The 27,243-nt window shown below is 40.6% G+C and overlaps 1 protein-coding gene across 1 annotated transcript in view; it reads right to left on the bottom strand.

Moving 5' to 3' along the window:
• Nucleotides 1-14,177: 14,177 nt before the first annotated feature.
• SPATA6 (spermatogenesis associated 6) overlaps nucleotides 14,178-27,243 on the bottom strand; it is a 34,732-nt gene continuing 21,666 nt past the window's right edge. The window contains exons 10-12 of the mRNA XM_009884637.1: nucleotides 21,872-21,971; nucleotides 17,994-18,082; nucleotides 14,178-14,358 (exon numbers count right to left, since the gene is read on the bottom strand). Of these exons, the coding sequence (XP_009882939.1) occupies nucleotides 14,178-14,358; nucleotides 17,994-18,082; nucleotides 21,872-21,971 (370 nt within the window). The remainder of the gene's footprint in view (nucleotides 14,359-17,993; nucleotides 18,083-21,871; nucleotides 21,972-27,243) is intronic.

Below are 27,243 nucleotides of genomic sequence, written 5' to 3'. Positions count from 1 at the left end.
CCCTCCCCATCTCACCCCACGGACCATGGAAGATGATGGTTCCTGTAAAACGCTGATGTCTATGGCGGTTAAACAAAGTAACATGCTTTGAGAGATGTGACTGCATCTCTGAGCTTGGCCCACCGAAGGAATGGAGACATCTGCACTCCCAGATGCAGCCAGCTGTGCGCCCCACAGGAGAAACACATTTCAGCGGTGAATTTATTTGACTTACTACTCTGAATGACTAAAGTGAAATAAAAGAAAGAAGAGTCATAGGGGAGGAAGAGTCTGAAATGTTTTATTGAAATAAACAAAAGTTGTCTCAAAACATCTTGGCCTTCCCTTGAATTTTCTAGGGAAATAGAATGGTTAGAGTTGGAAGGGACTTTAAAGATCATCTAGTTCCAACCCCCCTTGCCCTGGGAAACACCATATTTAGCTGGGGTGGGGTGGGGTGGGGTGGGATGGTTCTCAGCTCCCTGGTGCTGTGGGTGTGATGCTGTGGCAGAGCACTGCTGTGAGTGTGCAGCTCTTTGCACTCTCAGGCGCACTCTGAAATTTTTATGAGGGGAACCCCAACAGAGGCTCTGCAGATGGAGTGATTATAAGCCCCAAATAAAATGTTCTTTTCCTAACAGGGGCAATCAAGGCTGAAAAACCAAGGCCTGTGGCAGCCTCCCGCAGCACCTGTGAAGAGCTTTATCTCCTCATGCACTGCACACCCAGCAAAGCGGAGGGTACTTTCTAAAGCTGTGTCAGCTGAAGACATACAAGTGCTTAAATGCTTGTGGCAGGCTCTGGAGGAACCTTTTTAGAGATACATGAGCTGGGACAAGCGCAGACCCTGAGTGAAATTGTATGTCAAACCCCAAGTGCCGCAGCTGCTGTAGCCCAAACTGCTCTGTGCCCGAGCAGCTTCTCCACCAGCATCGCTCAGCCCACGCCGTGAGGGCAGCGCTCCCGAGGGAAGAAGGATTATCTGCGAATCCATCCAGCCAGAGCCCCAAAAGCAAGCAATGAGCAAATTCATGGGGTCCGGAAGAGTTTTTAGCAGCGACATGAGGAAACGCACGTGGGAAGCTGGAGTGCAGCAGAACCAGGGCTCTGGCGATGACAGGCTGAGCCGACGGCGGATGCGGTGGGCTGCGGTGCAGCCGCGGCGTTGGGCTCCTCACGAGCCTTTCCCGGGAAGTAGCTTGTCATCGCCCCAGGAGCACTATACAGCCTCGCTCCTCACAGCGCGTGATGAATTGCAATATCCTAACAAGAACACATCGCTTTCAGAGCTGTAACCAATATACAAGTCCATTGGCAGCAGATGTTATTAATGATGCCAATACATATTTTCTTATTAATCTTCCATACTAGGCTTGTGTCTATCTGCAAATGATTATCATTCATTTTCCTGACAAATCTATCAAGATCATTTATTACTGTTCGGCAAAGGATCTTCTTTTAAACAAAGATTAATAACATTGCATTTTATCTGGCTGGCTGAGCCAAAGGAAATGAAATTAACAATGAACCCTACAAACATGTCATCACTTTAATTTACCGGAAAATATTTTAAAATGTTATTTAAAAGAATATACGCTATGGTGGGCACAGTTTATTACAAAGAAATGAAACTGCATGCATTTTAGCAGGGTGGAGAGTAAGTTAGCAAACAGGGGTTTTCTCGGGTTCCTCGCGCTCATTTTCTGGGACAAGGAGGGAGCAGCACCTGCAGCTTTCTTGGCACGGGCTGATGGGCACTTGCCCAGGAGAATCGTAGCTGGGAGTCACTCTTCCTGGGTTAAAGTGGATCCCACCTGGGATCACAAGCTCTCATCCCTGCAGGGAGCACTGCCCTCCCTGCACTCCTATAGGGGGAAACTTCACCAGAGTAAAGCTTGTGGAGATCTGAGGGAGAGGAGGGCACACGAGAGCTGGCAGAGTCCCAGCACCTTTCTGCACTTTTGGTCCCTATGAGGAAAAGAAACAAACTCAGTAGATTTACATGGGTTAGTTGCCTTTCTTCTGTGCTCTCTTCTTACTTTCTCTTCCCTCTATTTGAATAAAATATTTCTTCCATACTAGGCTTGTGTCTATCTGCAAATGATTATCATTCATTTTCCTGACAAATCTATCAAGATCATTTATTACTGTTCGGCAAAGGATCTTCTTTTAAACAAAGATTAATAACATTGCATTTTATCTGGCTGGCTGAGCCAAAGGAAATGAAATTAACAATGAACCCTACAAACATGTCATCACTTTAATTTACCGGAAAATATTTTAAAATGTTATTTAAAAGAATATACGCTATGGTGGGCACAGTTTATTACAAAGAAATGAAACTGCATGCATTTTAGCAGGGTGGAGAGTAAGTTAGCAAACAGGGGTTTTCTCGGGTTCCTCGCGCTCATTTTCTGGGACAAGGAGGGAGCAGCACCTGCAGCTTTCTTGGCACGGGCTGATGGGCACTTGCCCAGGAGAATCGTAGCTGGGAGTCACTCTTCCTGGGTTAAAGTGGATCCCACCTGGGATCACAAGCTCTCATCCCTGCAGGGAGCACTGCCCTCCCTGCACTCCTATAGGGGGAAACTTCACCAGAGTAAAGCTTGTGGAGATCTGAGGGAGAGGAGGGCACACGAGAGCTGGCAGAGTCCCAGCACCTTTCTGCACTTTTGGTCCCTATGAGGAAAAGAAACAAACTCAGTAGATTTACATGGGTTAGTTGCCTTTCTTCTGTGCTCTCTTCTTACTTTCTCTTCCCTCTATTTGAATAAAATATTAACAATTGTTGTGGTTTAACCCCTGCCAGCATCTAGGACCACGCAGCCACCCGCTCACTCCCCCCAGTTGGGACAGGGGAAGAGAATCAGAAAAGTAAAAGTGAAAAAACTCATGTGTTGAGATAAAGGCAGTTTAACAAGTAAAGTTAAAGATGTGCGCACAAGCAAGGCAGAACAAGGACTTCATTTACTGCTTCCCCTCGGCAGGCAGGTGTTCAGCCACCACCAGGAAGGCAGGGCTCCAGCACACCTAATGATTAGTTGGGAAGCCAAATGCCATATCTCCAGATGTTCCTCACTTCCTTTTTCTTCCCCCACCTTTATATACAGAGCATGATGTCACATGGTATGGATGTCCCTTCGGTCAGTCAGGGTCGGCTGTCCTGGCTGTGTCCCCTCCCAGCTTCTCATGCACTCCCAACCTACTCACTGGTGGGGTGGTGTGAGGAGCAGAGATTTCCCGTGCAGCCCGTGGTGAAGACCATGGTGAAGAATGCTGTCCCACTGCAGCCCATGGAGGTTAATGGTGGATGCCTGAAGGACTGACTGTCTCCTGTGGACAGGACCCATGCTGGAGCCGTTTGTGAAGAACTGCAGCACGTGGGAAGGCGTTACTTTTACTGCAAATAAAATGCAAAAACTTAGTATCAGCTTTGCTTTTGCATTGCTTTGTTTATACCCATGAACTTCTATTTTGAGCCCCGTTTCTGTGCAGGTTCCCACCACTGTGTCTCTGCAGGACCCTCCCCACGTGCCTGGCTCTGGGCTGTGACATCTGCAGCAACGGGAATCCCACCACTCCCCTCCACAGCCCTGTGTACTGCAAATAAAATGCAAAAACTTAGTATCAGCTTTGCTTTTGCATTGCTTTGTTTATACCCATGAACTTCTATTTTGAGCCCCGTTTCTGTGCAGGTTCCCACCACTGTGTCTCTGCAGGACCCTCCCCACGTGCCTGGCTCTGGGCTGTGACATCTGCAGCAACGGGAATCCCACCACTCCCCTCCACAGCCCTGTGCCTGGAAGGTGTTTCTCTCCCCCCCAGTACTGCAGCTGACTTACCTGTTTCTCAGTGCCCAGTGCTTCCAACACCACCAGACCACTCCTCTCCCTCGCTGGGGGTGGGGGGGAGAAGGTTGCTTAAACCAATTTTGAATTATGTAGTCAAGAAGCATTTCTCCTACGGATGATAAAGTCAACTTACCTTCAGTGGATTCATCTTATCTTACCCAGATACCAGGTTGGGAGCAATGTTTTAAACCCCAGACGAAAGCACATGACCCTGCTAACCCTCAAGCTGTAGCAGTTTCAAAATGCTGACGTATCGGCAAGAGGATTTCTGAGTGTGCATTTGTGTACCTCTGCGGAGCAGCAAAAGCACACTCGCTAAATTGGCTGGTGTTTAACCATACATTTTATTGCTACATAACAAAGTCTTCTGGATTTTTTTTTTATTAAAAGGAAAAGGCAACAATGTAGCATAGGTCTTCAAAAATTTATAACAAATAAGAAAAGCCTGATGATACCCCAAAGCAGGGTTTGGCTTGGCTGCAGATTAAAAGGTAATGAGTTAATAAGAGAAGCAAGTTGCCCTTCTGTTTAAGATGGAGCTGTATCTCCAGTTGCTTTGGGGACACTCTGTAGTGTGGTAAGCGTCGAAAGCTCAAGCTGCACGTGTGCAGGCCATGCATGCGGAAGTAGGACCAGACCCCGAGCTTCTAAAAGGTCGAATCTTCTACGTTGACCTCACATTTAACGGTAGAATTTTTTATCTTTGACTGAGGAATAACCACAATGCATATGGCAGAACATCCCTGCCTATTTCTTGATCAAACTGCCAGCTTAGCCATTTTTCTTTTAGTGCAATTGTCAATCCAAGACTGCAAGCGAGGATGAGACCAGTTTCTGGCTAAGGTGCTCCAAAAGTTAAATATTCATTATGTTAAAAAAAAAAGGATCTGCACCCTGTTTCCAGTGTGACTGTGTCTTGCTCCAGCTTTCAACTGCTGGACATCAAATCTCTTCTATTACATTAAGCAGTTGTCTGTTATGAACTTGCACCACATAAATAAAAATCATAGGCAGAAAAACAGGGCTTTATAATCATGAAAAGGCAAAAAAGGGGAAAAAGTCAAAAGGAAGTGGCAGATGACAAAATGTAGTAGATACAAAACCCAAATTCAAGTCTCTCATCTCACAGTTATGTGTATACATTTAATGGGATACATTTATTTTCCCCATTTCAGACTGCTGCCAGCATAATGTGGGAGGTGTCATCCCACCCTGGTGAGTCCCCAAAGCTGTGTACAAAAAGTTTTTAGTTTGTTTGCGTTGAGCAGTAAGAGCAATATACAGTATATTGTGAAGGCAACACAAGGAACGACAGGTAAAAGCGATTTTTTTAGCATAGGTAAAGTGTTGGCGTCACAACAAGTCGAGATTTTTTTTACAACTTCTTCTGAAGCAGGTGAACGTGAGTGAAGAAGCTAATTGTCATGCTGCCGCCCAACAGAGTGTTGCTGCAATGGTGATGAAGGCACCCTTCCAGGCTGTGAAAAATTGCTGGGAAACATCACTGCCTGTTCTTCGGAGATGTGAAAGATGACTTCCTCCTCACCCAAACATAACCTCCTCCCCAGTGGAGATGGCAAATCCATTGGGAACACTAAAATACAGATGTCTTTGTTGGAGAAATGCTCAAGGAGGAGTCTTTGTTGGTGTTGCCCATCATTGCCCCAAATTCCACCACCCACAAGTGCCTTTTCCCAAGTGTACCCTGACAGTCACACATTTTCTCCACTTTTCTCTGACTCAATGAATCTTGAAACTCCTACAGGAGAGATGGGGAACGCTTCTGCCCCAGGACAACCTCTCAAACCAAGAACTGGGCACTCTTCATAGTCTGTTACAGGTTTCAGGTCCTTCAAGGGGAGCAGGGAAGTCTGCAGACATCCAATGGCTCTTTGATTCCTGACCCGAGATCCCACATAATACCTGAAGCTGTCTTCATGCCTTCCCTCCCCTTATCTCAAATGCAATTTCCAACACCTCTGTGTATCCACCTCCAGCACCGTACATGGGGGTTGTTATTTAAGCGTGTGCCATCTGGTCCAAGGCTGGCATCAAGGCATCGGTGCGCCATTCAAGCACAGCCCAAGATTTCATAAGCAAAAACTGAAATATCACGCAGTGCGATATTATAGATAAGCTGTCCAAGCAAGACCAGATGGCACCACCATGCCAAGGACAACAGAGATATTGAGTTGTCAGAGTACAAACCAAAGTCAGCCTGAGCTGCTGAGTTCGTGCCATTTCTGTGCACGATTCCCGGGAACGAGAAGGGAGCTGCTGGAGAAGGCACTTAAACAACGCTCTGTGAGCCACAGGGTGTCCCCCGAGGAGTCCCAGTGCCACACAAGGGGAAGTGCGCAGAAGGTGCATAACAGTACTCACGTGTATGCAGAACATCAAAGCAGCTGCACTTGCAACACTCAGTTACTGCTCTATGGTGTGGTCGCTCTACTGGACGTCTGTCAGGTTGGGTTGACAGCCCTCCAGACTCGGTACTGGGATGGAGATCATCTGGGACAATTCCTCTGCCCACTTTCTGGTTTAGACTAACACAGCAAGCTTTATTTCGTGTGTGTGTGTGTGTGTGTGTGTGTGTGTGTGTGTGTGTGTGTGTGTGTGAAGGAAGGACCAGGGCAACGACTTTAAGAAACACATAATTTTTGCTGCATTTGTTCAGAACAGGAATGTTGTTCAGCTGCAAGTCGCTCCTGTAGCTTCCACAAAAGAAGCATTCAATTTAATATGTGAGACTCATAACCAACTCACACAGTGCAATAGTTCACATCAGTTTGAAGAAAAAAAATTCTGCTGGAAGCACAGGCAAGTAGCAGTGTCAATTTTTCATTAACCTACAGTCACTGTCTCTGTAGACTTACAGCTGTAAGTAAGATTACTGTTATAATTTCTTCTGATCCCTAAGGGGAGGGAAAAAAACCCGAAAAACTTCTCAAAACTTTTAAGGTAATTTAAAAAAACCCTCACCTTTAAATTGGAGGTAGTTTCAGTTTACTTTCATATTTCAAAATCAAATCTTAGCTCCAGCCTCGCATCAAAGGAGAAATGTCAGTTGCTTTGTTTCTACATCTTCCACAAAAGACGTTCCAGCTTATACATGAGCTGACTGCCAAGTAAATAGATTTTCCTGAGGAACAAAGGCAGCTTTTTTTTCCGTTTGTTTGTTTATTTTAAACATATGTAAATAGAGTCCCAGGAGCGGAGCTGCCTGTCACATCAACCAGGTTTACACTCATGTCACTCCAGTGGGTTATTTCTGACCGACCTTAGGTCAGAGCTGCAGAAGTTCCCCTCCCCACTCCTCCACGCACTCCTATCAAGCCGCCACTCAAGACCTTTCCCTCCGGCCTCATACCTCAGCAAAGGAGAAACAGTTTAATGCGTATTCCTTTTTGGCTAGTTTCTTACTCCTGCTTTTCCTTTTTCTGTTTTTAAGCTTTAGTTATGAAACCACAGAAATACTTTGGTCCTCTGTCACAGTCACCACGACAGTTCTGAAAAGCTTTCGGCTGGTAAGATCAGTATCTACCAATATATGGCTGCTATCAATAACGAGCCAGGGCTGTGTTCCCACCTACCAACCAGCAGTACATTAAAGACTGATGGTACCTACAGGTTCATGGTCAAGATTATGGGGGCCAGGGAAAAAACAGGAACGGACTGGTAAGAAAAACGACCTTATTTATTTATTTAAAACAGGAGGGCACCATCAGTCTTGAGATTTCTCTTTTCAGCATCAGGCATTCAAACAGTGGAGAGTTATTTTCCACAAAGCCAGAAGACAACAAAGAGGAGTACAATCCCTTCACGTGTCCATCTTCCACTACTCACATTTTTTTTTTTTTCCTAAGTTAAAATAGCAGATCACTGCAAAATTAAGAGCACTTAACACTTGTCATTTGCAAATGGCTTCAGTTATATCTCAATCTTCAGCACTCGCTTTGGGTGTAATACCGGGTAGCGCTGAGGGATGCATCACTTTATAAGCTATACATAAGCCGCAATTAAGGAAAATCCTCAAGTACATGAGAAACCTCAGTTTTGATTGGCCGAGTTACCATAACTTCTTGATAATTCACACCACTCGAGCATTATTCAGTGTTTTCTTCTCCCTGCTTTTTTCATCTCTTGACAAGTTTACAAAGAAAAGAATGGAGCAGAGCTTAGCTGCATTACATCCAATATGCTGCCTACACAAACGCCAGAGAAGCTAAATGAACCCCAGAACATATGGCACTCTGCTGACAGAGCTCAGAAACTGGTTCTGCATGAGCAACAAGGAACATCTTGAAACGCACGAGACATATGTGTTTTAGGAAGAAGATTGAAGTGTTTCATAATAAAACAGGACAAAGTGAAATACAAGTGCTGTATAAAATTTTAATTAAAAACTGGTTTTACCCCTCAACGTGAATATACAATATGTTTCCCAGATGGATTTCATATTTAAGTATTATCCAAACCAAAAATGTAAATGAGACAAATAAAGCCTTCAAAAATGGCACAGAGGCTAAAATGTATGTAAACACTAGATGACTGTGGTGAAAACAAGGCAGGCAGGGAAAGCAACCTCTTAGCAAATGTTTACTACCGGAGCGCTGAATGAAACAGTTCATACAACTACAGTCTTAGTAATAACACAATTAGCGAAACATTCAAAAATTCAAGTCAGTGTAACAATACAAATATAAGCATTAGAATTCACCGCTGTTCAGTGACGTAAATGGTGCTTCTGTTACTTCCAAGTTTCACAGGTTATTTTATACACTGATAATTCACGGTATACAAATGTATAATTCATGGCATGCCATGCATCAAACCACTCCCAGAGTCTACCCCTGCTTTCAGCCTCCCACCCCCACTTTGGGTGAAGCTCTGTTGGTTCAACGGCATCAGCTCTACAGGGTTACACAAATGCCTGGCCATGGAACCAAATTTTTTGTGCTGTATCCTCAGGATCAGTAACTTCTTATGAACCCAGAGGGATGTTGTTTTGCAACAGCAAACTCCTTTCCCTGGAGACGTGAGAAGAAGGCTCAGATCACTGCTTCTCAGACTGCAGAGAGTTCTCTGCTAGGTCAGAAGCAATCACCCAGAATGGAGTAGAAATACACGTGAAGAAAAAGCACAATCTCCACATTGATCAAGCAAAGAGAAAGATTACAGTTCCTTTACAGTGCCATCCAGACAAATTATTACTGCACTTCAGAGAATTTCTCACTGAAGACAAACAGGGAGCAAACTGCACGTCTTTGGCAAGCCAACACTGTTAACAAAAGGGGGGGGGATACAGTCTCATCTTCTAAGGACTTCGGTTGATGATGTTTTGAATTCCATGGAGAAAGCATTAGAAAGCAATGCAATCAATGGGGCTTGTGCTTAATAGTTCACTGTATAATAGAAACAGGAATATTAGGTGTTCTTGATCACTCCCCACAACACTGGTTTATTTGTCGAAATTGAAAGGAACTGGGCAAAGATCGGTTCTCTGCTGCTACCACAGACCATCAACTAAACCAGACATCATTTCTGACAGTGAGGTAGCTCATTAAGATCATCTGCGGAAGTGCTGCTCTCTCTTAGCTTCAAGTGTTTTCACTGGAACCAAGAAGCTAAGTTTCACTGATTTGAAAGTTTCCCCAAATTCCTTGATGACTAAATAAACCTCTTGAGATACTCTCAGCATCCTGATAATGAACACTCTGTAACCACTGAAGTAATTAACATCATGGTAGGTTTTCCTATGACCCAGGGATGCCACATTACAAGATTATATTATACAGTTAAATGGCCACTGCTAAAAGGCTAAGAATTTGGTAGCATAGTTCAGTGTTTCAGAAAACACGTTCAAGCTTAAAAATTAGGAAGAGCAGAATTATATAATAAGCTATTCCTTGCACACGAAGTGACAAGGCAGAGATTCCTTCCAGCTTACTTTCTCCGACAAACCTATGGCACGCCACACAAACTTTTCCACTGTCAAGCTGCACACACCATTGCGCCCCTCGCTCCCGAGGAGAGGATGAGAAGAAATGATGTGGTAGATGTTAAAAGCGCTGATTAGTACACATAGCAGACAGCACTAAGACATCAGGATGACAAAAAAAAAATCGTATTAAAAAAATAAAGACATCATGAAAGCAATCAGTATGAGTATGATGAACCCAGATCATGCAGGAGACAGAAGCTGAGTAGGATACCAACTGTAAAGATTAGCTCCTAAAAGCACATGTAGTAAAGCGGTTCATTATCTTTTTCAGCCGCCTCTTAGACTTAATAGATTTCTGTCTTGATAAGATTAAGACTTGCTTAATAATCATCTGATTAAAACATAATAAACCTGGGAAAATTAAAATAGAAGCTTTTTAGTAACCTGGAAACGAGATGGGACTTTTCAGCCAGATTTCCACAAAATAATTTCTGAAACATTCACCTCAAGATCCCAAAGCACTTCACAGTCACTTAATTAAGCTTCAACAGAGCACAAACTCCCCATTTTACAGCTGAGGTAACAATGAGAGGGACTTTGGAAAAGACTATTTAATACTGAGCAAGGCTAATTATTCTGTTGTTTTACCCCCAAAATAGATTCCCATCACCTATAGGTAGATTTCTTTCTCCCCTCACTATTTTGGTAGCCTCCGAAGTAATAGTAAAATTCAAACATCTGATGCACAATCTAAAGAACAGCTCTCATCATCATCTGAGCTGCTCAGACTTGGAGTATAAACACTGCTGCCCGTCTACCTTACAAAGCCGCTCCTACCTGTTCCCATTACTCTAGCCATCCCTGTGCCTCTTATCCCCAGTGGAGCAATTTAGGCTTCCCTTCTTCCAGTTGAAAACTTAGATAAGGCAAATCATTAAAGAGTTTGACATTTTTGCCTTTAATCCACAACAGGTCAATGACTGAGTGATTTCCAAAGCAAGTTCTACTCAGCAAAGGATTTGCATTTCTACTGAACGCAGACAGGCGGTTTGTCTAAAGCCACCCCAAGATCCTAAACTATACTAAGTTATTTGTAGGAAAGGGGGAAGGGAGCGAGTAGGAAGCAGACTCTGACTTATTAAAATGAAAGTGATTAAAATATTGCACTGATTGCATACTGCAAGCAACACTGGATGCTGAATAGCCTTTGGTGAGAATACTCATGGGTTATAATAACTTGGGGACGGCAAGAGAAACAGACAGACTCTACAGAAAAACAATAATTCGCTCTTAATCTAGCCCATTATTTCTAGATTTGAGTAGGCAGCTTTCCTTTAGGAGGTAAAATGTTGGGGGTGGAATTATGCCATCCCACTGTCACGAACAGACCACTTTGTGGATGGCAAAAGATAAGGAATGAGCATAGAAAATGCTATTTAAAGCTCCACTCAGGAACCTAGAAATTTGCATTTGACAGAAGGGATTTAAATTGTATTAGAAGGCAAGGTGCACTAAACAATTACAGTTTATTACGATGTTGGTTCACTGCCTGAACCTATACTTATCACACACTGCAGTAGCAAAGGAGCAGCAGCGCTCAGTGCACTTGGGCTGTATGCATATTAATAGGAAGGTTAGCTGAGCAAACAGGGAAGGGGCCAAATGCTTCTGAAAACGAAGCGGCTTGCAGATTTTATGGACAGATCGGAGTAATTTGGATCTTCAGTCACATTTCAGGGAAAAGTTTTCCATTAAGCAAAACAGATTTCCAGCACAGGGCTTGGAAGAGAACACTCTTTGCTGTACCGCAGCATATAAGCTGTGGAATGACTCTGACCCAAGAGGGAAACACATATCCTGCAGCAGCTGATTCAGAAAGACATTATACACACCATCTCCCCTCGCAGCTGGAGTGGGGCCAAGGACACTCATAGCCTATCTGCTTCATTTGTTGTTATGTTGCATATGAAGGCTACAGAGAGCGTATTCATACTGGTCAAAATTTAATACATGATACTCTTTTTTTCTCCCATCCAATTTTCACCTTTGATGAAATTTTTTTCCTTTTTGATGAAAAACTGAAGGTTGCCATATAACCCTATGTTTTCTTTCTTTAGCTAGGGGAATGAAACAGACATACCCCAGCCATTTCTCTGGACCCCCTGAAAACATTATGCTGATTTTTCACACTGACCTGCAACCTTCCTTAATCCCCTTCTTGCGTCTTGAATTCATGGCAACTTGTGTCCTTACTGATCCATACAAAAAAAACCCCAAAGCCTCAGCATTTGGGCCCTCTTACACATTGAACAAACAGGGACTAAAATCTGCTGGATTGCTGAGGAGGGAAAAATCAAACAGTACTTCTATGCCACAGAACCAGATTACGCCAAAGGGGAGCAGCCAGTCTTCAGAAGACCAACTTTTACTTTTACGAAGCTATGACACTGGGGAGGGAAAACACAGAGAATATTGAATGAAAACTGTGGAACATCATGAGAAGAACACTAAATCTTACAGCTCAAACACATACAGGAAACCGCAGCAACCTTCAGATTTCAGTAGATTCATTTTAAACCAAAAGCTTGGAAAGTATCTCTCAGAATGTGCCCTGCCCATTTAGGATCCATTTGAATATACCTACTTTCCTGAGCAGCAGGGAGAAAGAAACTACTCCTTTATGGACTAATATGGGGTCACAGGAATTAGCTAAAGAACGAATACCAGGTACTGGTAACACAATACTCCATGGCCACTGTGTCTGCGGTGGCACAGCTTGGGTAAGTTTAACTTTTCGCTTCTGCAAAAAAAAGTGTACCACTACTTCATAGAGTGACTCAACATTTATCCATAGCATAAGACTGTGCAACTAATGCCCTTTGAAAGCACTAATGTGCTAAATGGCATCAGGGACAGGAAGTTATCAGTGTTAATCCACTTCAACTGGTTTAACAGTTGCAAGGAATAGAAATGTCTACATGCAAGACACTTCCTCTGAGAGTCCCCTTTCCTGAAACAGCAGCACACAGCCTTTCAACGTGCTTTCCCACTAGCATAATTGCTCACCAACTGCTTTCTCAAATCAATTATGTTGTCTCAGCATTAAAGGATGGAAGGCAGAGTAGACCAACTTTTTGTTTATCTAGGCATGCTGGCAGGTTACAGTCATATGTTCTGCCATCTGTACTGCTAGCTTTATCCTTTATCCAATCATAACAGGTAAAATGGCATTGGTGTAACTGAATCTGTTCACACAGACAGGGAAGGAGCCAGAACAGGCATTTATTTCCCCCCCCCCCATTCTGAAAGGAAGCAGGAGATGGACACTCTTGCCCTTTTAAAACATTCCGCTTTTCAATAGATGGGCAATTTGCCCTGGTCTGCTAATGTGGGATCTGTTCAATTCAAGGCTGAAAAGGTTCCATCCCCTGGGAAAGCATCGAACTGCTGATGAACATTTGGTGGCCTTTAGCAAAAACGATGCGATTTCTGCCAACAGGATCCCAGCAGACTGGGAAGGACAGGCTCCAAATTAGGTGAGATTGTGATGCAGGAACTTCAGAAGGCCTGTACGGGTATATGGGGAGCTTGCTGACTAGCTCCAGTCTTTCTCCCTCTGCTCTCCTTCTCTCCTTTCTTATTCATATTTTTTAAAATTACAACTGTATTGGCAAATGTCATGGCTGCATTCAAGAGAACCTGGAAACTTTCAAATGAACAGTGTGTGCGAAGATGACCTTTCTTCTGATACAAAGGCGGTTGGGCTGGGTGGGTTTCTTTTAAAATTTGACAGTATTAGAAAATTTGTGACTAAAGGTGCTTGAAACCACTTTGAAAGCATGTTTATAGGTCAGTATCAGAGTTTCTGCCTGTCTCAAAAATAAACAATACAAAGGCAATTTTCTAGAAAACAATTCCCTTTGTCCCAGATGGGACGCTTTTAAATCAACACTCACATTCACCTTCCTCTTTAGACCCCCTCTCTGAACACTAGGCCACATTGTTTCTTCAACCAATTCTGTTTACGTTGCTAAATAGTTTTAATTATTTAATAGGAATTGGCTGCAACTGAAACCTGAGTTAATGTCAGATAAGAATGTCCAGCAGACCTATTAGTCTTCAAATTACTATCTTTTCGTAGTTACAAAGGAGCAACACCATCTTGATTAACTGTGGAGGGACTTAGTTGCTGTGGTTGGGTTTTTTTGGGGGTGAGGAGGGGGGAAGGCACAGGGGGGTGTTAGTAGTTTCCTTTTAGCAACCTAGACCAAACCCCCTTTTCTCCAAAACCCTGCCCAACCATAACTATACCTTAAAAATAGAGTACAAATATTTGTTACATAAAAATAGGTTTCGTTACAAATATGAACACTGTGTACTGTGCATTTCCAGGTGAATTGCTATCAGGAGTGCGTTTTTTGGTCTGAAACAGTGCCAGAAGCTTTTCGGTACATGTTTCTGTATATTTTTTCAAGACTCTCTTCAAAGATTGCTCTGTGAGGCTTCCCTTTGTATAGAGCTGCACGACTAGACCAATATTCACCATTATCCAAGTGAACAGTTGTGTTCTGCTGCACTGGTGAGCTGTCAATAGAAAGAAGATAAATAATGATGAAATCATGATAAGGAAGAGAAATTATGAAGCACAAAAACAGCAGAATCCAAACGCAGAGCTGCTAAACACAGATCACCTTTCACAAATTGAAACAATAACTGCACAGCAGCTACTTTAAGTGGGAGCCCCACGTTATTCAATCACACAAAATCTCCCCCACTTATCTGAGTGCACTTGATAATACCTCCCAAATAGAAAGAGAATTAATTTTCAAAGAGCATGCAGTCATTTTGCTGTATTTTGATAGGCAGTCTGACCAGGCACTAAGCCTATGCAAGAGCAACACAGTAGGATTTTTGTGTCCTTTGAAGGTCACAATGTAACCACAAGCAGCTATTTGAATACGAAGACAATCTATCAGAGTTATATTAAATTACTGGGGTTGCAGCTGTAAAGTGCTCTATCGGAAGCATCTTGGATTAAATATTCTACCAAATACATTATGATATAGTGGCAATTGAGTGTTCCTTCCCCACCCTATCTTCTGTGTCACCGTTTTAATACTAAACACAAATACAGTCTCATATTTCAATTGCTTTGAGAAATTATTTTCTAGATCTATGAAGAGAAATTTATTCTCTGAAAATCATTATGAAACACTGACAAATCTGAAGTACGTATATCTAAACTTCGTGACAATTTTCCTTCTCCTGAAACTTTCAAAACAAAGGCTTCTGTCACATAATGAAATGAGCAATTTTCCTGTTATAAAGCATGAAACAAGTAGCTCAAAAATCATAAGCAAAAAAATGACTACTGAGGCGATATTTTTCACATCTGCTTAGAGATTTAGGCTCTTAAGACACTTAAAAATTAGGATTGAGTTTTTGTCCTCAATATCAGTAAACAACTGCGACAAAATTGAAAAAAACCACCTTATGTCAAAGGACTCACAAGCATACTTCTTGCTAGCTGCATCAAAACACAAGGTTTTCACTTTAAGAAAGGAAAACGGTGAGGGAAGAAGAGGAAGATGTAGGATCAATTTTCTAAATTCACATTTCTAAGCTTCCACTGTCCCATGGAAAACAAAAGAAAGAATAGCTTTTGCTTTCAGATTTCTTGCATTCAAATATTATGGTGATGCCAATCTACACCACATAAAACAACAATGAGAAGATCTTTATGTGGCTCCAGTGAGAGGAAGGCCACTGTCACACTTTTTCACAAAAGCTCCAACATTTAAAGTCAGTCAACAGCGTGAAGCAAATTTAAACCTCTTTATCACCCTGGAAAGGGTGAACTGTGCTTCACAGCTTGGACACAAAGAAACCAACCTATCAAACAGCAAAATCAACAGAAAAGTTATACAGGCCTGTGTTAAATGTAGACAAGTCAATACCCTGGGGACCCATCAATAACTGAAGTTTTACCTCCTCCTCTCTGCAGTTTATGTTACCTCACTTCTGATGGAGAATTCTCAGGCCAACAAATCAACACAGCACTAGGAACAGCACTTGTAACTATACAACAAACAGGTCCGACACTCTTTTCCTTGGAATCCAATTCCTGCACTCAGCCTTGTGCTTACCTTTTCTTCTACTGAAAGCTTAATCTACATAGAGACACTCCAAATCCAACTACTTTAACTACAGTAAAGGACGGACAAAAAGCAATAGTAATTTTCACAAGTTCCTTATTCTGGTACTGACAAAGACTTTAAAAAAAAAAAAAAAAATGACATAAGCTTCATTTTCTTTTCTTTTTTTGGGGGGGTGTATGTGTAAGTATTTCCATTAGCCAATCCTTGCACGTAAGATATTTAGCATTGGCGTGGACAAAGATACAGCCAAGCTAGGGAAGAGTTCCTCTCCTGTCTCAACTGGAAACCAGCTGACAACCTGAGCTAAGCAATCTGGGAATTACACTCACAAATCATATTAACAGCAGGATTTCTGCACGCAACTCCCTGCTCTGAAATACCCGTCATATGCTTTTGTTCCCTCATACATCTCCTTTAAGAGTCCCAGAAGTTCTTCTCTGAGTGAATCATATACTAAATATTTCACAAAACACGGACCTTTTCCTTACTCCCAGTGGTTTTCAATCATCTACTTTACTGCCAACATTTGGTCGACAGTACCATGTCCTTCTATGAACTCTGTCTCTGTCCTTGTATCCTGTTCATGAGCACTGTGGCAAACACTCAGCAATCAGACTGTCCTCGAGTCCTTTTATGGCTCGCCCTTCAGTGAATGGGACTCGAGCTGCTGGCCTCTAAACCCAAGGAGCAGTCCTTTCCCAACCTGAGTGCCACATTTCATATCCCATCACTGCTTGATTCTGTAGTGTTAGGGTTTGTTTTTTCTGTTTTCATGGTCTCCAGTTTCAGCATCAATCTCAAAGTCCCAAAGCTGCCTCAAAACAAAAACTTGCACTTTCTCTCTCACAAACACATCCTACACAATTTAATTGCAGCAGCTGTCAGGACAAAGGATAAGGGAGCAAAAAGGCTACACGCAGAACACAGGAGTAAGCACAGGTAGAGAAATACTAACAACTTCAGTAGCAACTTCTGATACATGTGAAAATCTAAGACTAACTAGATCCCTTGTGCGGAGGTGACTACAGATTACAGGAGTTTAAGAAAAAAGCCAACAAATCATAAATAAACATTTTAGAGCTTACTAATTGCAAGTAGAAGCTCACTATGATACCCATATGGAATTACGCTCCTTTCAGTGGTATACAGTGGTGATTTGGAAAGCATTTGTTACAAAATATTGCACCACATTTAATTATCAAAATAAAACCTTTTTTCTCCTAAAGTCAAGATCTCTCAAATTTAGCACCACAGTTCTAGAACTTCTCTCTTAATATAAAGGAAAATAGAAAAGCCATACAAGCCAAAATATATTTTACATTACTTAGTATCATTCCCCAACAAGTACCCAAAACGGTCTACAAAATACTGTGTGCATACATAGAGAACATCAATACTGTAACTTCTACTACAGAAGTTGTCAAAATCAATTCAATTGGTGTATTTTATGCAAAATATTCGAATGAAACCCATTTCATATATGTGAGGACTACAAAGAATAATTCACCTACATGAACCAGGTTTTCAAGATGTCTTCTGAAATACAGCATGCTGAATCACTAAAACCATAGTATATACATTTGCTGTGTTTTTTAAGATGCTTCTCTTTTCTGAATATGTGTTTTGGAAAAAAACCAACAATCAAAACCAAAACAACGAAACAGCCCAAAACCATATTAGTAAGCAATCTGCAATTTATTTTTGCACTCCTATAGTTTTATGAAAAAAATAACCAATTGGTTATTTCTAAAGTGACACTTGCTCTCTGATTGATAAAATCCCAAAACTACTGCCCAAGGATCATTTTTATGATTCCAGTTACAAAATCACTGTTTTATGAAGACTATACTGACACAGTGCCAAACAGCATGAAAAGCATAATGATAGTTAACTGTATTTTGCTTTTAGGTGAAAATGCTTGGTAGGACTAACTCCTACAGAAGCCTTTTCCCAGTGCAATATATTACACAGCTCAAAATAGGAAGAGAAATTTTTACCTAAATTTAAAGGGCAATATCACGAGTATGACTGTTCTGTCTTGGCCAGAGAAAAACTCCATACCTGCTCTGCAGTTCACTCATGGATAAGGGAGCTTTATGCAAAGATTCTCTTGTCTTAGTCAAGTCTCCTTCTGACGAGTTACTCTCATCCTAAAAAAACAGAAATCAAATTCTCATTACCTTGGCTTCTGATTACAATGATCTCATTTCAAAAATACTTTCCTTCCATTTAGTAGAAGACTATTAAAGTGCTTACATTTCTTGGGGGAAAAAAGGGACAAAGTGTAATGAGCCAAAAGCCATTTATGAACACTTTTAATTAAATTCAGTACAACTCAGCTAATAATTTTCAGGTAATAAACTGGAAAGAATTTCTAGACAGTGTAGATCTAAAGAACTATGCAGACAGCACAAGCTTCACTAATCCCCAACAAACACCTTGGTTAAATGCTATGAAACCTACTGCTTGCTGCCTTTTGTTTCTTGCAGAACAGGGGAAAAAGAACATAAAACTTATTATTTATTAGCTTTTATAATGAGCTATTTTTGCCCATTGAAGGCATTTTACCATACAGAAGCATTCAACACATCTGAATACTTCGATATCATAATGCAGGGCTGAGAACACGCTTACCCAACTTTAAAAAAATACCTATGATACGCCTAATGACACTTCAGTGGTATTCTTAGGAGTCGCTAGAAAGCAGTCTTACCTTCCAAGTATTATCTAGACATTAATTAACCCATATTTGTCCTCTTAGGTAAGTAAGAAACAAAACATCTCATGCGAAGGGAGCCAGTTGCTCACCTGAGTCAGGATGGTAGAAATTCCACCACACACAACCACGTTCACTCTACTCTGAAGAGCAAAGACACTACTTAAGAGGTGATATTAAGTGACACTTTTAGCAGAAGCCAATTGCTGTAAGGATTAGTAAACAAAATCACCTTTCATGCTACAGAAGAAATAACTGGAAAAAAAAAGACTGCGCAGTAAAAATAATCACGCTTGCTGGTAACACAAATCTGGGAGAAAAGGCAGTAAATATAGTGGTAGGTGGCACTAAGATGCAGCGCAAGCTGAACGGCAGGCGTATGGATGAGGAAAAATGTACCAGAATTTACTGTGGTGAAATACAAGGTAATAAGTGTGTTTGTAAACAGGAAAACTCTCTTCCTTCAGCAGTCACAGACTACAAAGCACTGAAAAGGAAACGGGGTACAGCAGTAAATAAAACTCTGCAGCATTTGCCTGAGGCAAATTATGTTCTGGAAAGTCAAAAAAAAGATGGAAGCATTACGATACTGTCAGAATGTCACATCAGAAAGCTACAGTGGACACCCTAAGGAACCTGCAGCAGAGCTTGTCACACTATTTTTACAGAGCACTATGGAAATGAAATTTTGGAAAACACAGCTGGATGCTTCTGGGAATGGTTATTTAGCATTAGGCTCTTTGGAATGAAACAGAATAAGAGATAATTTTTAACCTTTCAAAGTTTGGAAGAGGATCCAGACTGGAGCCAAAATCTACTCACCACATTGCCAGTGCACTTGCTTTACTATTCCCTCAGTTTCAAGATGACTCGTTTACCTCATCTATCCACTGCATAACAATGCAGCCTAGATTTCGGGTCACCTGGGGAAGCACAACCAATCCCGGTGTATTTTACAGTACTCACTGCAAGTAGACCCGATTTTTTTTTTTTAAACAGGTCAGCTGCTGTTGGTACAGCTTTCACAAGTTAGCTGTACACAATTATCAAACACCATGAGACTTCTCTGTAACATCCTCCCATTCCTTTTGCTCAGTGGAAGAAAATGAAGTGAGAAAAATGGTCCTTTTCCAGCATTGTTCTTACCAGGTTGATAATTCAGGACTCAAAAATCTTACCCAATACTCTGATATCTGGATTTTTTTAGGGCAGAAACATGAGGCTTTCCAGCAGAAGAAGAAACAGAAAAGCATCATCTCTGATTATTAATCCCTGTGAGTATTCAGCAAGTGTTTGATACTGGAAGTGACAAGGCATGCTAACAGAAAGCCAACAGAAAGCACCATGCTTCAAGAATCTAACACCACACTTGCAAATTTTTGCACATTTCTGCAATATTGCAGTAACATGTGAATACCTGCACATGTGTAAGTTAGTCTAGAGTAGAATGTTTTAAATTATATAAGTAAAATAAGTAAATAGGAAGAAAATGATCAAATTCTCCTTTACCCATTACTATATTTAATAGTCTTTATGACTCTATGGAGAGATCATGTGAACAGCCAGCCAGCTCTCCTAACAAACTAGTAAATCTTTTATCATAAAATCATGGTCTGTTGTTCCAGGAAAGTAGTCAAGGACCACTGGAGATAGTTCAGGCTGTGCAAACTTTCATTACATGTAGGTGCTGGACCATCATGAAATTCAATTTGTTATCTTAAGTTCATTGAAACATCAGAGAAGCATTTGACATGATTTGTACCTATTCTGAAGGGGCTGAAACACAGAAAAATGTGATGGGCATCTTCTATTTGAGAGTCAGCAGCTAACAAGATCATAACGTTCATATACAAACTCAAGGCACAGCATGAACTAGACCAAACAGTCTTAGCATGCTTAAGTAAATGTTTTTCAGAGTTCAAAACAAAAAGCACAACAACTAAGCTAAAAATGAAGATTGAACAGAAATGAGAAAATAACCAGATTAAGAGAGCATGCAGGCAATGTAAGGAGCTGCCCAGGATGGCTAAATCTGGGGAAATCAATCAATCAACCAATTGAGACTTCAGAGGTAAGACAGATGTTTTTCAGTACTTCTTGCAGCAGTGAATTGAGACAACAACCTTCACTTCTGCCCCAGCCCTCTGCTATGGGTTTACTGTAGTCAGTGGAGTCACAGCATCCCAGCCAGCACAGCTCATACGGCAGTGTACGAGTGTTATACCTGCTGTTTCTCTGCCGAAGTATGAGGCAGGGAGGCGAGGGCTCTCACACGCGTTACCACGCTTCCCACTGATACCACAAACTATGTCAGAGGGGAAAGGTGGACAACTGGGGACAGTAGCGACTTAAAATTGCAGCAACATTCAAAAGCAGATTTCTGTCAACACCCCTCCTTCTAGGAGGAAAACCTGAAGCAAAAAAGATGTCTTTCTCCACTTTGAGACTCATGTCTTTTCTAACCGATCAATAACATTTGTGTATTAGATTGTTAGACAAAAATAATTTCATCTGAGCTCCTAATCCTAATCTTGCCTAACTCTCATCCTTACATCCATTTACCTTACCTTTCTTTACCTCACCTCACACTTAAGACCCTAAGTTCTTTGCAGATGAACAGCCTTGTTATTCAGTTTGTAAAATGCTCTGGCCAGGGAGATCCTGTGCCACAACCGGGTTTCTCAAAATCGGAATAGCTAAAATTTTTATCTGTCTAAAACCACACTTCAAAATTCCATCAGATTGAAGGACAAAATACTCTGATCCCGGGCATAATCTCATTAGATAAAGAGCTCTATTCATTGAAAGCTAGGTAATTAAGGCAAAAAAGCACAGATCTGAAGAATAATATGAGCTCTACAAACAGCTGGACAGAAGCAGCTGCTGACGTGCAGCTGCACAACATGTTAAGCCTTGATGTTCTACAGATCTGTAACATATTTTTTGCTTAAACTGTAATCGGAGAACCAAATATATAAAAAACCCACGTAATTGTCCTCAATACCCCGTGAGAGGGTTACCTATACCAGCTGTCCATAAAGGCTACACATAAGGAGGATACCAAAATCAGCATGAAACAGTTCAGCTTATATACTGAATTCGTGTTTCTACAATCAAGCCTGCCTCAAAGGACAACATTATAATAAATCCAAGACTTTAGGCATGGTTCTCTTTCTCAGCCATCCTGGAGAAAAGGAAGGGTTTAATATGCAGTCAAACTTACAAATATTAGACGCTGTCTGGCACTATGTGTCCTTAAAATATTTTTCACTCTTTTATGGATCTCATCTCCATTTGCTGGTGAAGGCCAACCAGAGCTAAATCTGCAGGAGGAAGAGGAAAAACAAACAGAAGAAATATTTTCTTTTTGAAAAGCTCAATGACATGCATAACATGATGCTTTTGACTCAGATTTTTTTTTTTTTTTTGAATTATGAAGTATGCATTACTTCCTTCTATTCGGAACATACACAATGGTTAGATTTGATTCTTTTTCTCCTCTGGGGTACAAGTAAAGAAACATTTCAAAGCAGTGTATGAATGGTATGCATCCACAATACCAACAGAAGATGTGAAACATAGAAAATGTTGATGATTTTGCAACTTGAGTAATATTTCCGTAATGTTTCTATTGTCCCTACAGAATAGAAAAGCTGTACAGTTATTCTACTCCCAGTGATCAGGTCTCATTTTCCTCTTTTAAAAGGAAGTATTACACACATGACATTCTTTTCACTGGAATAAATCAACAGGAAGATAACCCCAATGCATGCAAACTGGAAAGCCCATGGAGTTAAAAAACTGCAAATTCACAATCTTTACTTCACAAGATAGCACTGCATTTTAAGTTGCTTTTTTACAGTAAAAAACAGGTAGCTTGCTTGATATGAGGGACCTACAACCAACAGCTACTTTTGGATTTTACGCTTTTATGTTTTGCAGCACATTTTTTTTCCCCCTTTACTAAAAAGCCCAACCCTCATCCCTCTCAGCAAGTTCAGATGCTGGCAGAAATTTCATACCAATAGTTATTCTCAGACTGTTAAGGAAGCCAACTAAGATTTTAAGAATAGGATCATTTGCAGCACATCCTCCACATGTTACATGTTAGTACACTCAAAAATGTATTATCCAAAAAAAAAAAAAAAAAAAAAAAGAGATCAACGTAAGGAAAGAATTGTTGGGGAAAAGTTATGAAATGTTGATTTACAAAATCTCACCAGAGTGGATTGAAACGGGGTACCCAGTCAAGATTATGCATCTTAATTTCAATGTTTCCTAACCTCCGAGAACCTGACTTGGCACCAAGAAAATAAAAACTCATGATGTGGTATCATGCTAATATGAATAGGGGTCACCAGGCAAGCTGCATGCTGGGAAGACATTCCACTACAATTTGAGATAATGTAAAAACAGCCAAAAGCAGTACCGGGCTGCCATACCCTGGGTAGATTAGGAGCACAAGAAACAGTTTCAGAGATTTGATGCAGTGGAGAAACATAGAATCGTAGAACCACAGAATGGTTTAGGTCGGAAAGGACCTTAAAGATCACCTACTTCCAACCCCCCTGCCATAGGCAGGGACACCTCCCACTAGACCAGGTTGCTCAAAGTCCCATCCAGCCTGGCCTGGAACACCTCCAGGGATGGAGATCCCACAGCTTCTCTGGGCAACCTGTTCCAGTGCCTCACAACACCCACAGTGAAAAATTTTTTCCTAATATCTAATCTAAATCTACCCTCTTCCAGTTTGAAGCCATTACCCTAGTCCTATCACTACATACCCTTGTAAAAAATTGTTCCCTAGCTCTCAAGTAGGCCCTGTTTAGGTACTGGAAGGCTGCTACAAAGTCTCCCCAAAGTCTTCTCTTCTCCAAACTCTGTCATGATTCTGAACCCTGAGATTCTATGCTGGGCTCTGGATGGGTTTGTGGGACTGAGACTGGAAGCCCTTCTGCCCTCTTCTCTCCAGTTTATCACATTTCCTGCATTATCCAGTCTCTGATATGCCCAATCTGATCATGCCTGGCTTAGGATACCTTTATCAAACTTCGAGAAATTTCAATACAGCTAAAGAACTGTATAGCTTCTTCCAAAAACAACAAAACAAGTACACATAGAAAGCTTCAGTCCAAAACAAGTAACTTGGCAATGTTAAAATTAATGGAGGCAGGATCCTGAAAATGGGAAGTGCCAGGCTGCCTTGAAGGTTACAAGCGGGGCTGGAAGCACTTTGCTATCTTTTGGATCATTCCTTCTATCACCAGAGAGAGATAGAAATACAAGTAGAAAGTGACCAGTTCTCTGCTTTTGAGTAATTTTCTTCTATTTTCTTCTATCTAATCAACTTATTTGGACCCAATTCTTATTGCTTACCTTTCCAAAATACCTCTCTGATCTAAAGAGCCCCAATATTTTCAGCCTATTTATGAGTTTCCTTAAATCAAACTGTCTATTTCTGAATGCTTCTATTTTTTCTTCAAGAAAGGGTGCCAAGTAATGACACAATATTGAAAAGATGAATCATATAATCTATGGGGGATGTATTTTCCATAATTCTAATGACATTTAACATTGTTTATCTTTGGATCATTACAGGCAAGAATTTTCACAAAGCTGGCTATAACATTCGTACGTACATCCTGAACATTTAAAATTAATATCAAACCCAACAGCATGTATGGCAAATCGATACTGTTCAATTCTTTTGCATACTAGAATCTAACGATCTGTTGCACTAAAAGATCCCATATAACTTGTCCTGAAAGAAAGCAAAACGGTTTGTGAATTTTGTTAGGGGAGGTAAGCATTGCCTTTAAAGAAATAGAAATCTGAGTCCCTTAAGCAGGCAGGAACATTCATTTCCGTAACACAGTCAAACCCAGCGTGATATACTGCATTACAATGCATGCGCTTTATCAGTAGCAGTATTTAAAAAAAAAAAACAAAAACTTTTTTTTTTTTTTTTAAAGAAGAGAGGTAAAGGAAAGGGGCTGGAGTGGTGCTATCGTCTTATGACTTCCCATTAGCATTTACAAACATTTACTAATACTAAAAAACCTCTGAAATGCACGTTTAAAAAATCTGCATCCTAGATGCAGTAAGAGTGAGTCATTTCCCATTTGACAAATAAAAGATAGACCCATGAAGTCATGGCATTTTCTCTCATTTATACGGCAGCTGCTGTTCTTCCAACATCCAGGTTGCTGGCACTGAGAAGAGAAGTTGGAATAGATTGCCTTGGGGAAATAAATTTTATGAAATTCGTATGTAAGATTTCAGATCATTGTTATTAATCTTAAACTTACAAATATCCTTGGAGATAAATGTATTTACTTTTGGAAAAAAGAAAACCCAGCTTGCTATTGTATTCATTTAGGAAATACGTGGCTATGTCTGCAAGAAGAAGAAGATTTAAGTACTTAATTCAAGAACTATTAGATTTCTTTCTTCAGGTGATTTTATTGATCAATCCACTAGTGTGCGCTGTGGTATAAGAAATGTTAGCCACTCACACATACCCTAAACTTAATTTACAACCAAAAAAAAAAAAAAAGGAAAAAAAATCAAAACCTTAAGTGTGATTAAAAACAGTATCAGCTTCTTTTTAATTAGTATTTCTAGTATTGTTATTGTCTAATTTTAGTAATAACTATAGAGTCTCATCCACATTTGAAGTCATAATGTTAATATTTATACCAGCAAAAACTCAAACAAAATAAAATCAGGCCTGAAATGTAACAACCATAATCTGAAGTGAAACCTTTTTATGATACTCTAACTCTCCTATTGGGAATATTTTATAAAACGGGCTTTAGAGCACAGCTTCTTAAAGTATAAATAAAGGGATTCCATTTGCCCAAAATCACCAATAACGAGTATTTAAAATGACTAGCTACTTATTTATGTGATTAAGGTGTCACTATCACATTGCAATGTTGAAAGGAAAGTCATTTCGTTTCAATGACTGTTTGTTCTGATAAACGAAATAAACTTCTACAGCTGTATTCTTCGTCATACTTTCAATTTTCCCTGGGACTTGCAAACATTCTGCAGTTACATCAGTTTAAATTGTTTATTGATTCCAATAGATTGTATAAACACTTTGGAAATATAGCTCAGTGACCTAGAAAAAGCCAGATCAATCAGAGAACTTCTCAAGATTAATTTCAAAGATGTTGTGTCGAGTACGATCAAGGAAACAGAACCATTTTCCCTTGTAATGTGACTAAAGGCATTTATTTTCTTTTATGAGATAAGGATTTTTTTTTAAGGTCATACAGACAACATCTACCTTGATGAAAAAAGAAAAAAAGAAGCCTAAGGATTGTGCTAAAGAATAAAGTTATTTTCATGTATAATTTTATCCATTAGGATGAAATACCCCATGAAATACAAACAGGATACATCCACCCATGTACTCTAGTCAAACAGCAGTTGCAAACTTGAGTTGTAATAAATAGGAATTTCAAATGTCAGACAATCCAATCATCCACTTGCACATAGCAAAAATGTTAATACCGCATTGCAGCAGGAGATACTAATGAATTCTGTATCAGTAGAATTAATGCAAAAGCCTACTGCAGAATATTTGCAATGCCTATCGTGACCCCTTCCCCCACCATCACGCCTCCTAGCCCTGTGAACAACTCGGTGCATGTGGCCTCCATGAAGAATTCATCAGCTTCAAAGACACAGACTTCATGCTGAGCAAAACCACATACAAGGACAAACTATCAGAGGACAGAAATCAATGAAGTACTGTAGTACCAGATTCACAACTGGAGAGAACGCTACTGTAATTGGGGAGAAGAGGGAGAAAGAACTCTTAAAGCTAAGTATAACCTGAAAAACCACAATCTGCAAGAACTTATACATGGAACAAGAGAGATTCTCAAGGAAACCAAATATATTTAATTCTGAAATAGAGAAAAATCCTCACAGATTTTGTATCCAAGCAGGCATTTATGCAGCATTCACAATAAATGCAGAAGTTGCTTTATTCTCATTTAAGAGGACATGAAGTGGTAATTCAGTACAATGAACTTGGTTCTCAGCGTACACAGATCTGTATGAAGGCACAATAGAAAGGCTGGGCTACGCTTAAGGGTTGTTACTGATCTGCTTTGTAAAGGACGCAATTTTGGTTTGCTTTTTCTTAAAATGACTGATGGCTATGAACCTTAGTGTAGATGCAGCTATACCAGTGTAAAAGTGTTTTAGAGACTATATTGGTACATACCAGTTCCTGAATTACAATGAAAACATACTAACATACAAATACTGTACGAACGTAAGGATTTGAAGTGGAGGAAGTATGCTGCTTTCACAATGCCAGGATACCACTTTGAAGCAGAAACAATTACACACAGACAAGGCCTTAAATCAAAGCACAGCAGCCTATATATTTGGAAGCAGAAGCTGACAGCTTAGCTGTGTACCCATTTGGTCTCCCTCTTCAGGAAGAAATTTTAAAAAAGTAAACATTTCTCATCCTTTCTAAATAGTTTCTCTTCCTTTCAAAAGCCCTGTTTACAGTTAGGCCTTGAAGTACCAGAGATACATTCTGTGCTGAGTTTTTACATCAGTAAATGC

Source organism: Charadrius vociferus, unplaced genomic scaffold (genome assembly GCF_000708025.1).
Source record: "Charadrius vociferus isolate BGI_N301 unplaced genomic scaffold, ASM70802v2 scaffold163, whole genome shotgun sequence".
Classification (NCBI taxonomy): domain Eukaryota; kingdom Metazoa; phylum Chordata; class Aves; order Charadriiformes; family Charadriidae; genus Charadrius; species Charadrius vociferus.
The sequence above is the reverse complement of the archived record's forward strand: the minus strand, read 5'-3'. Positions and strand labels throughout refer to the sequence as shown.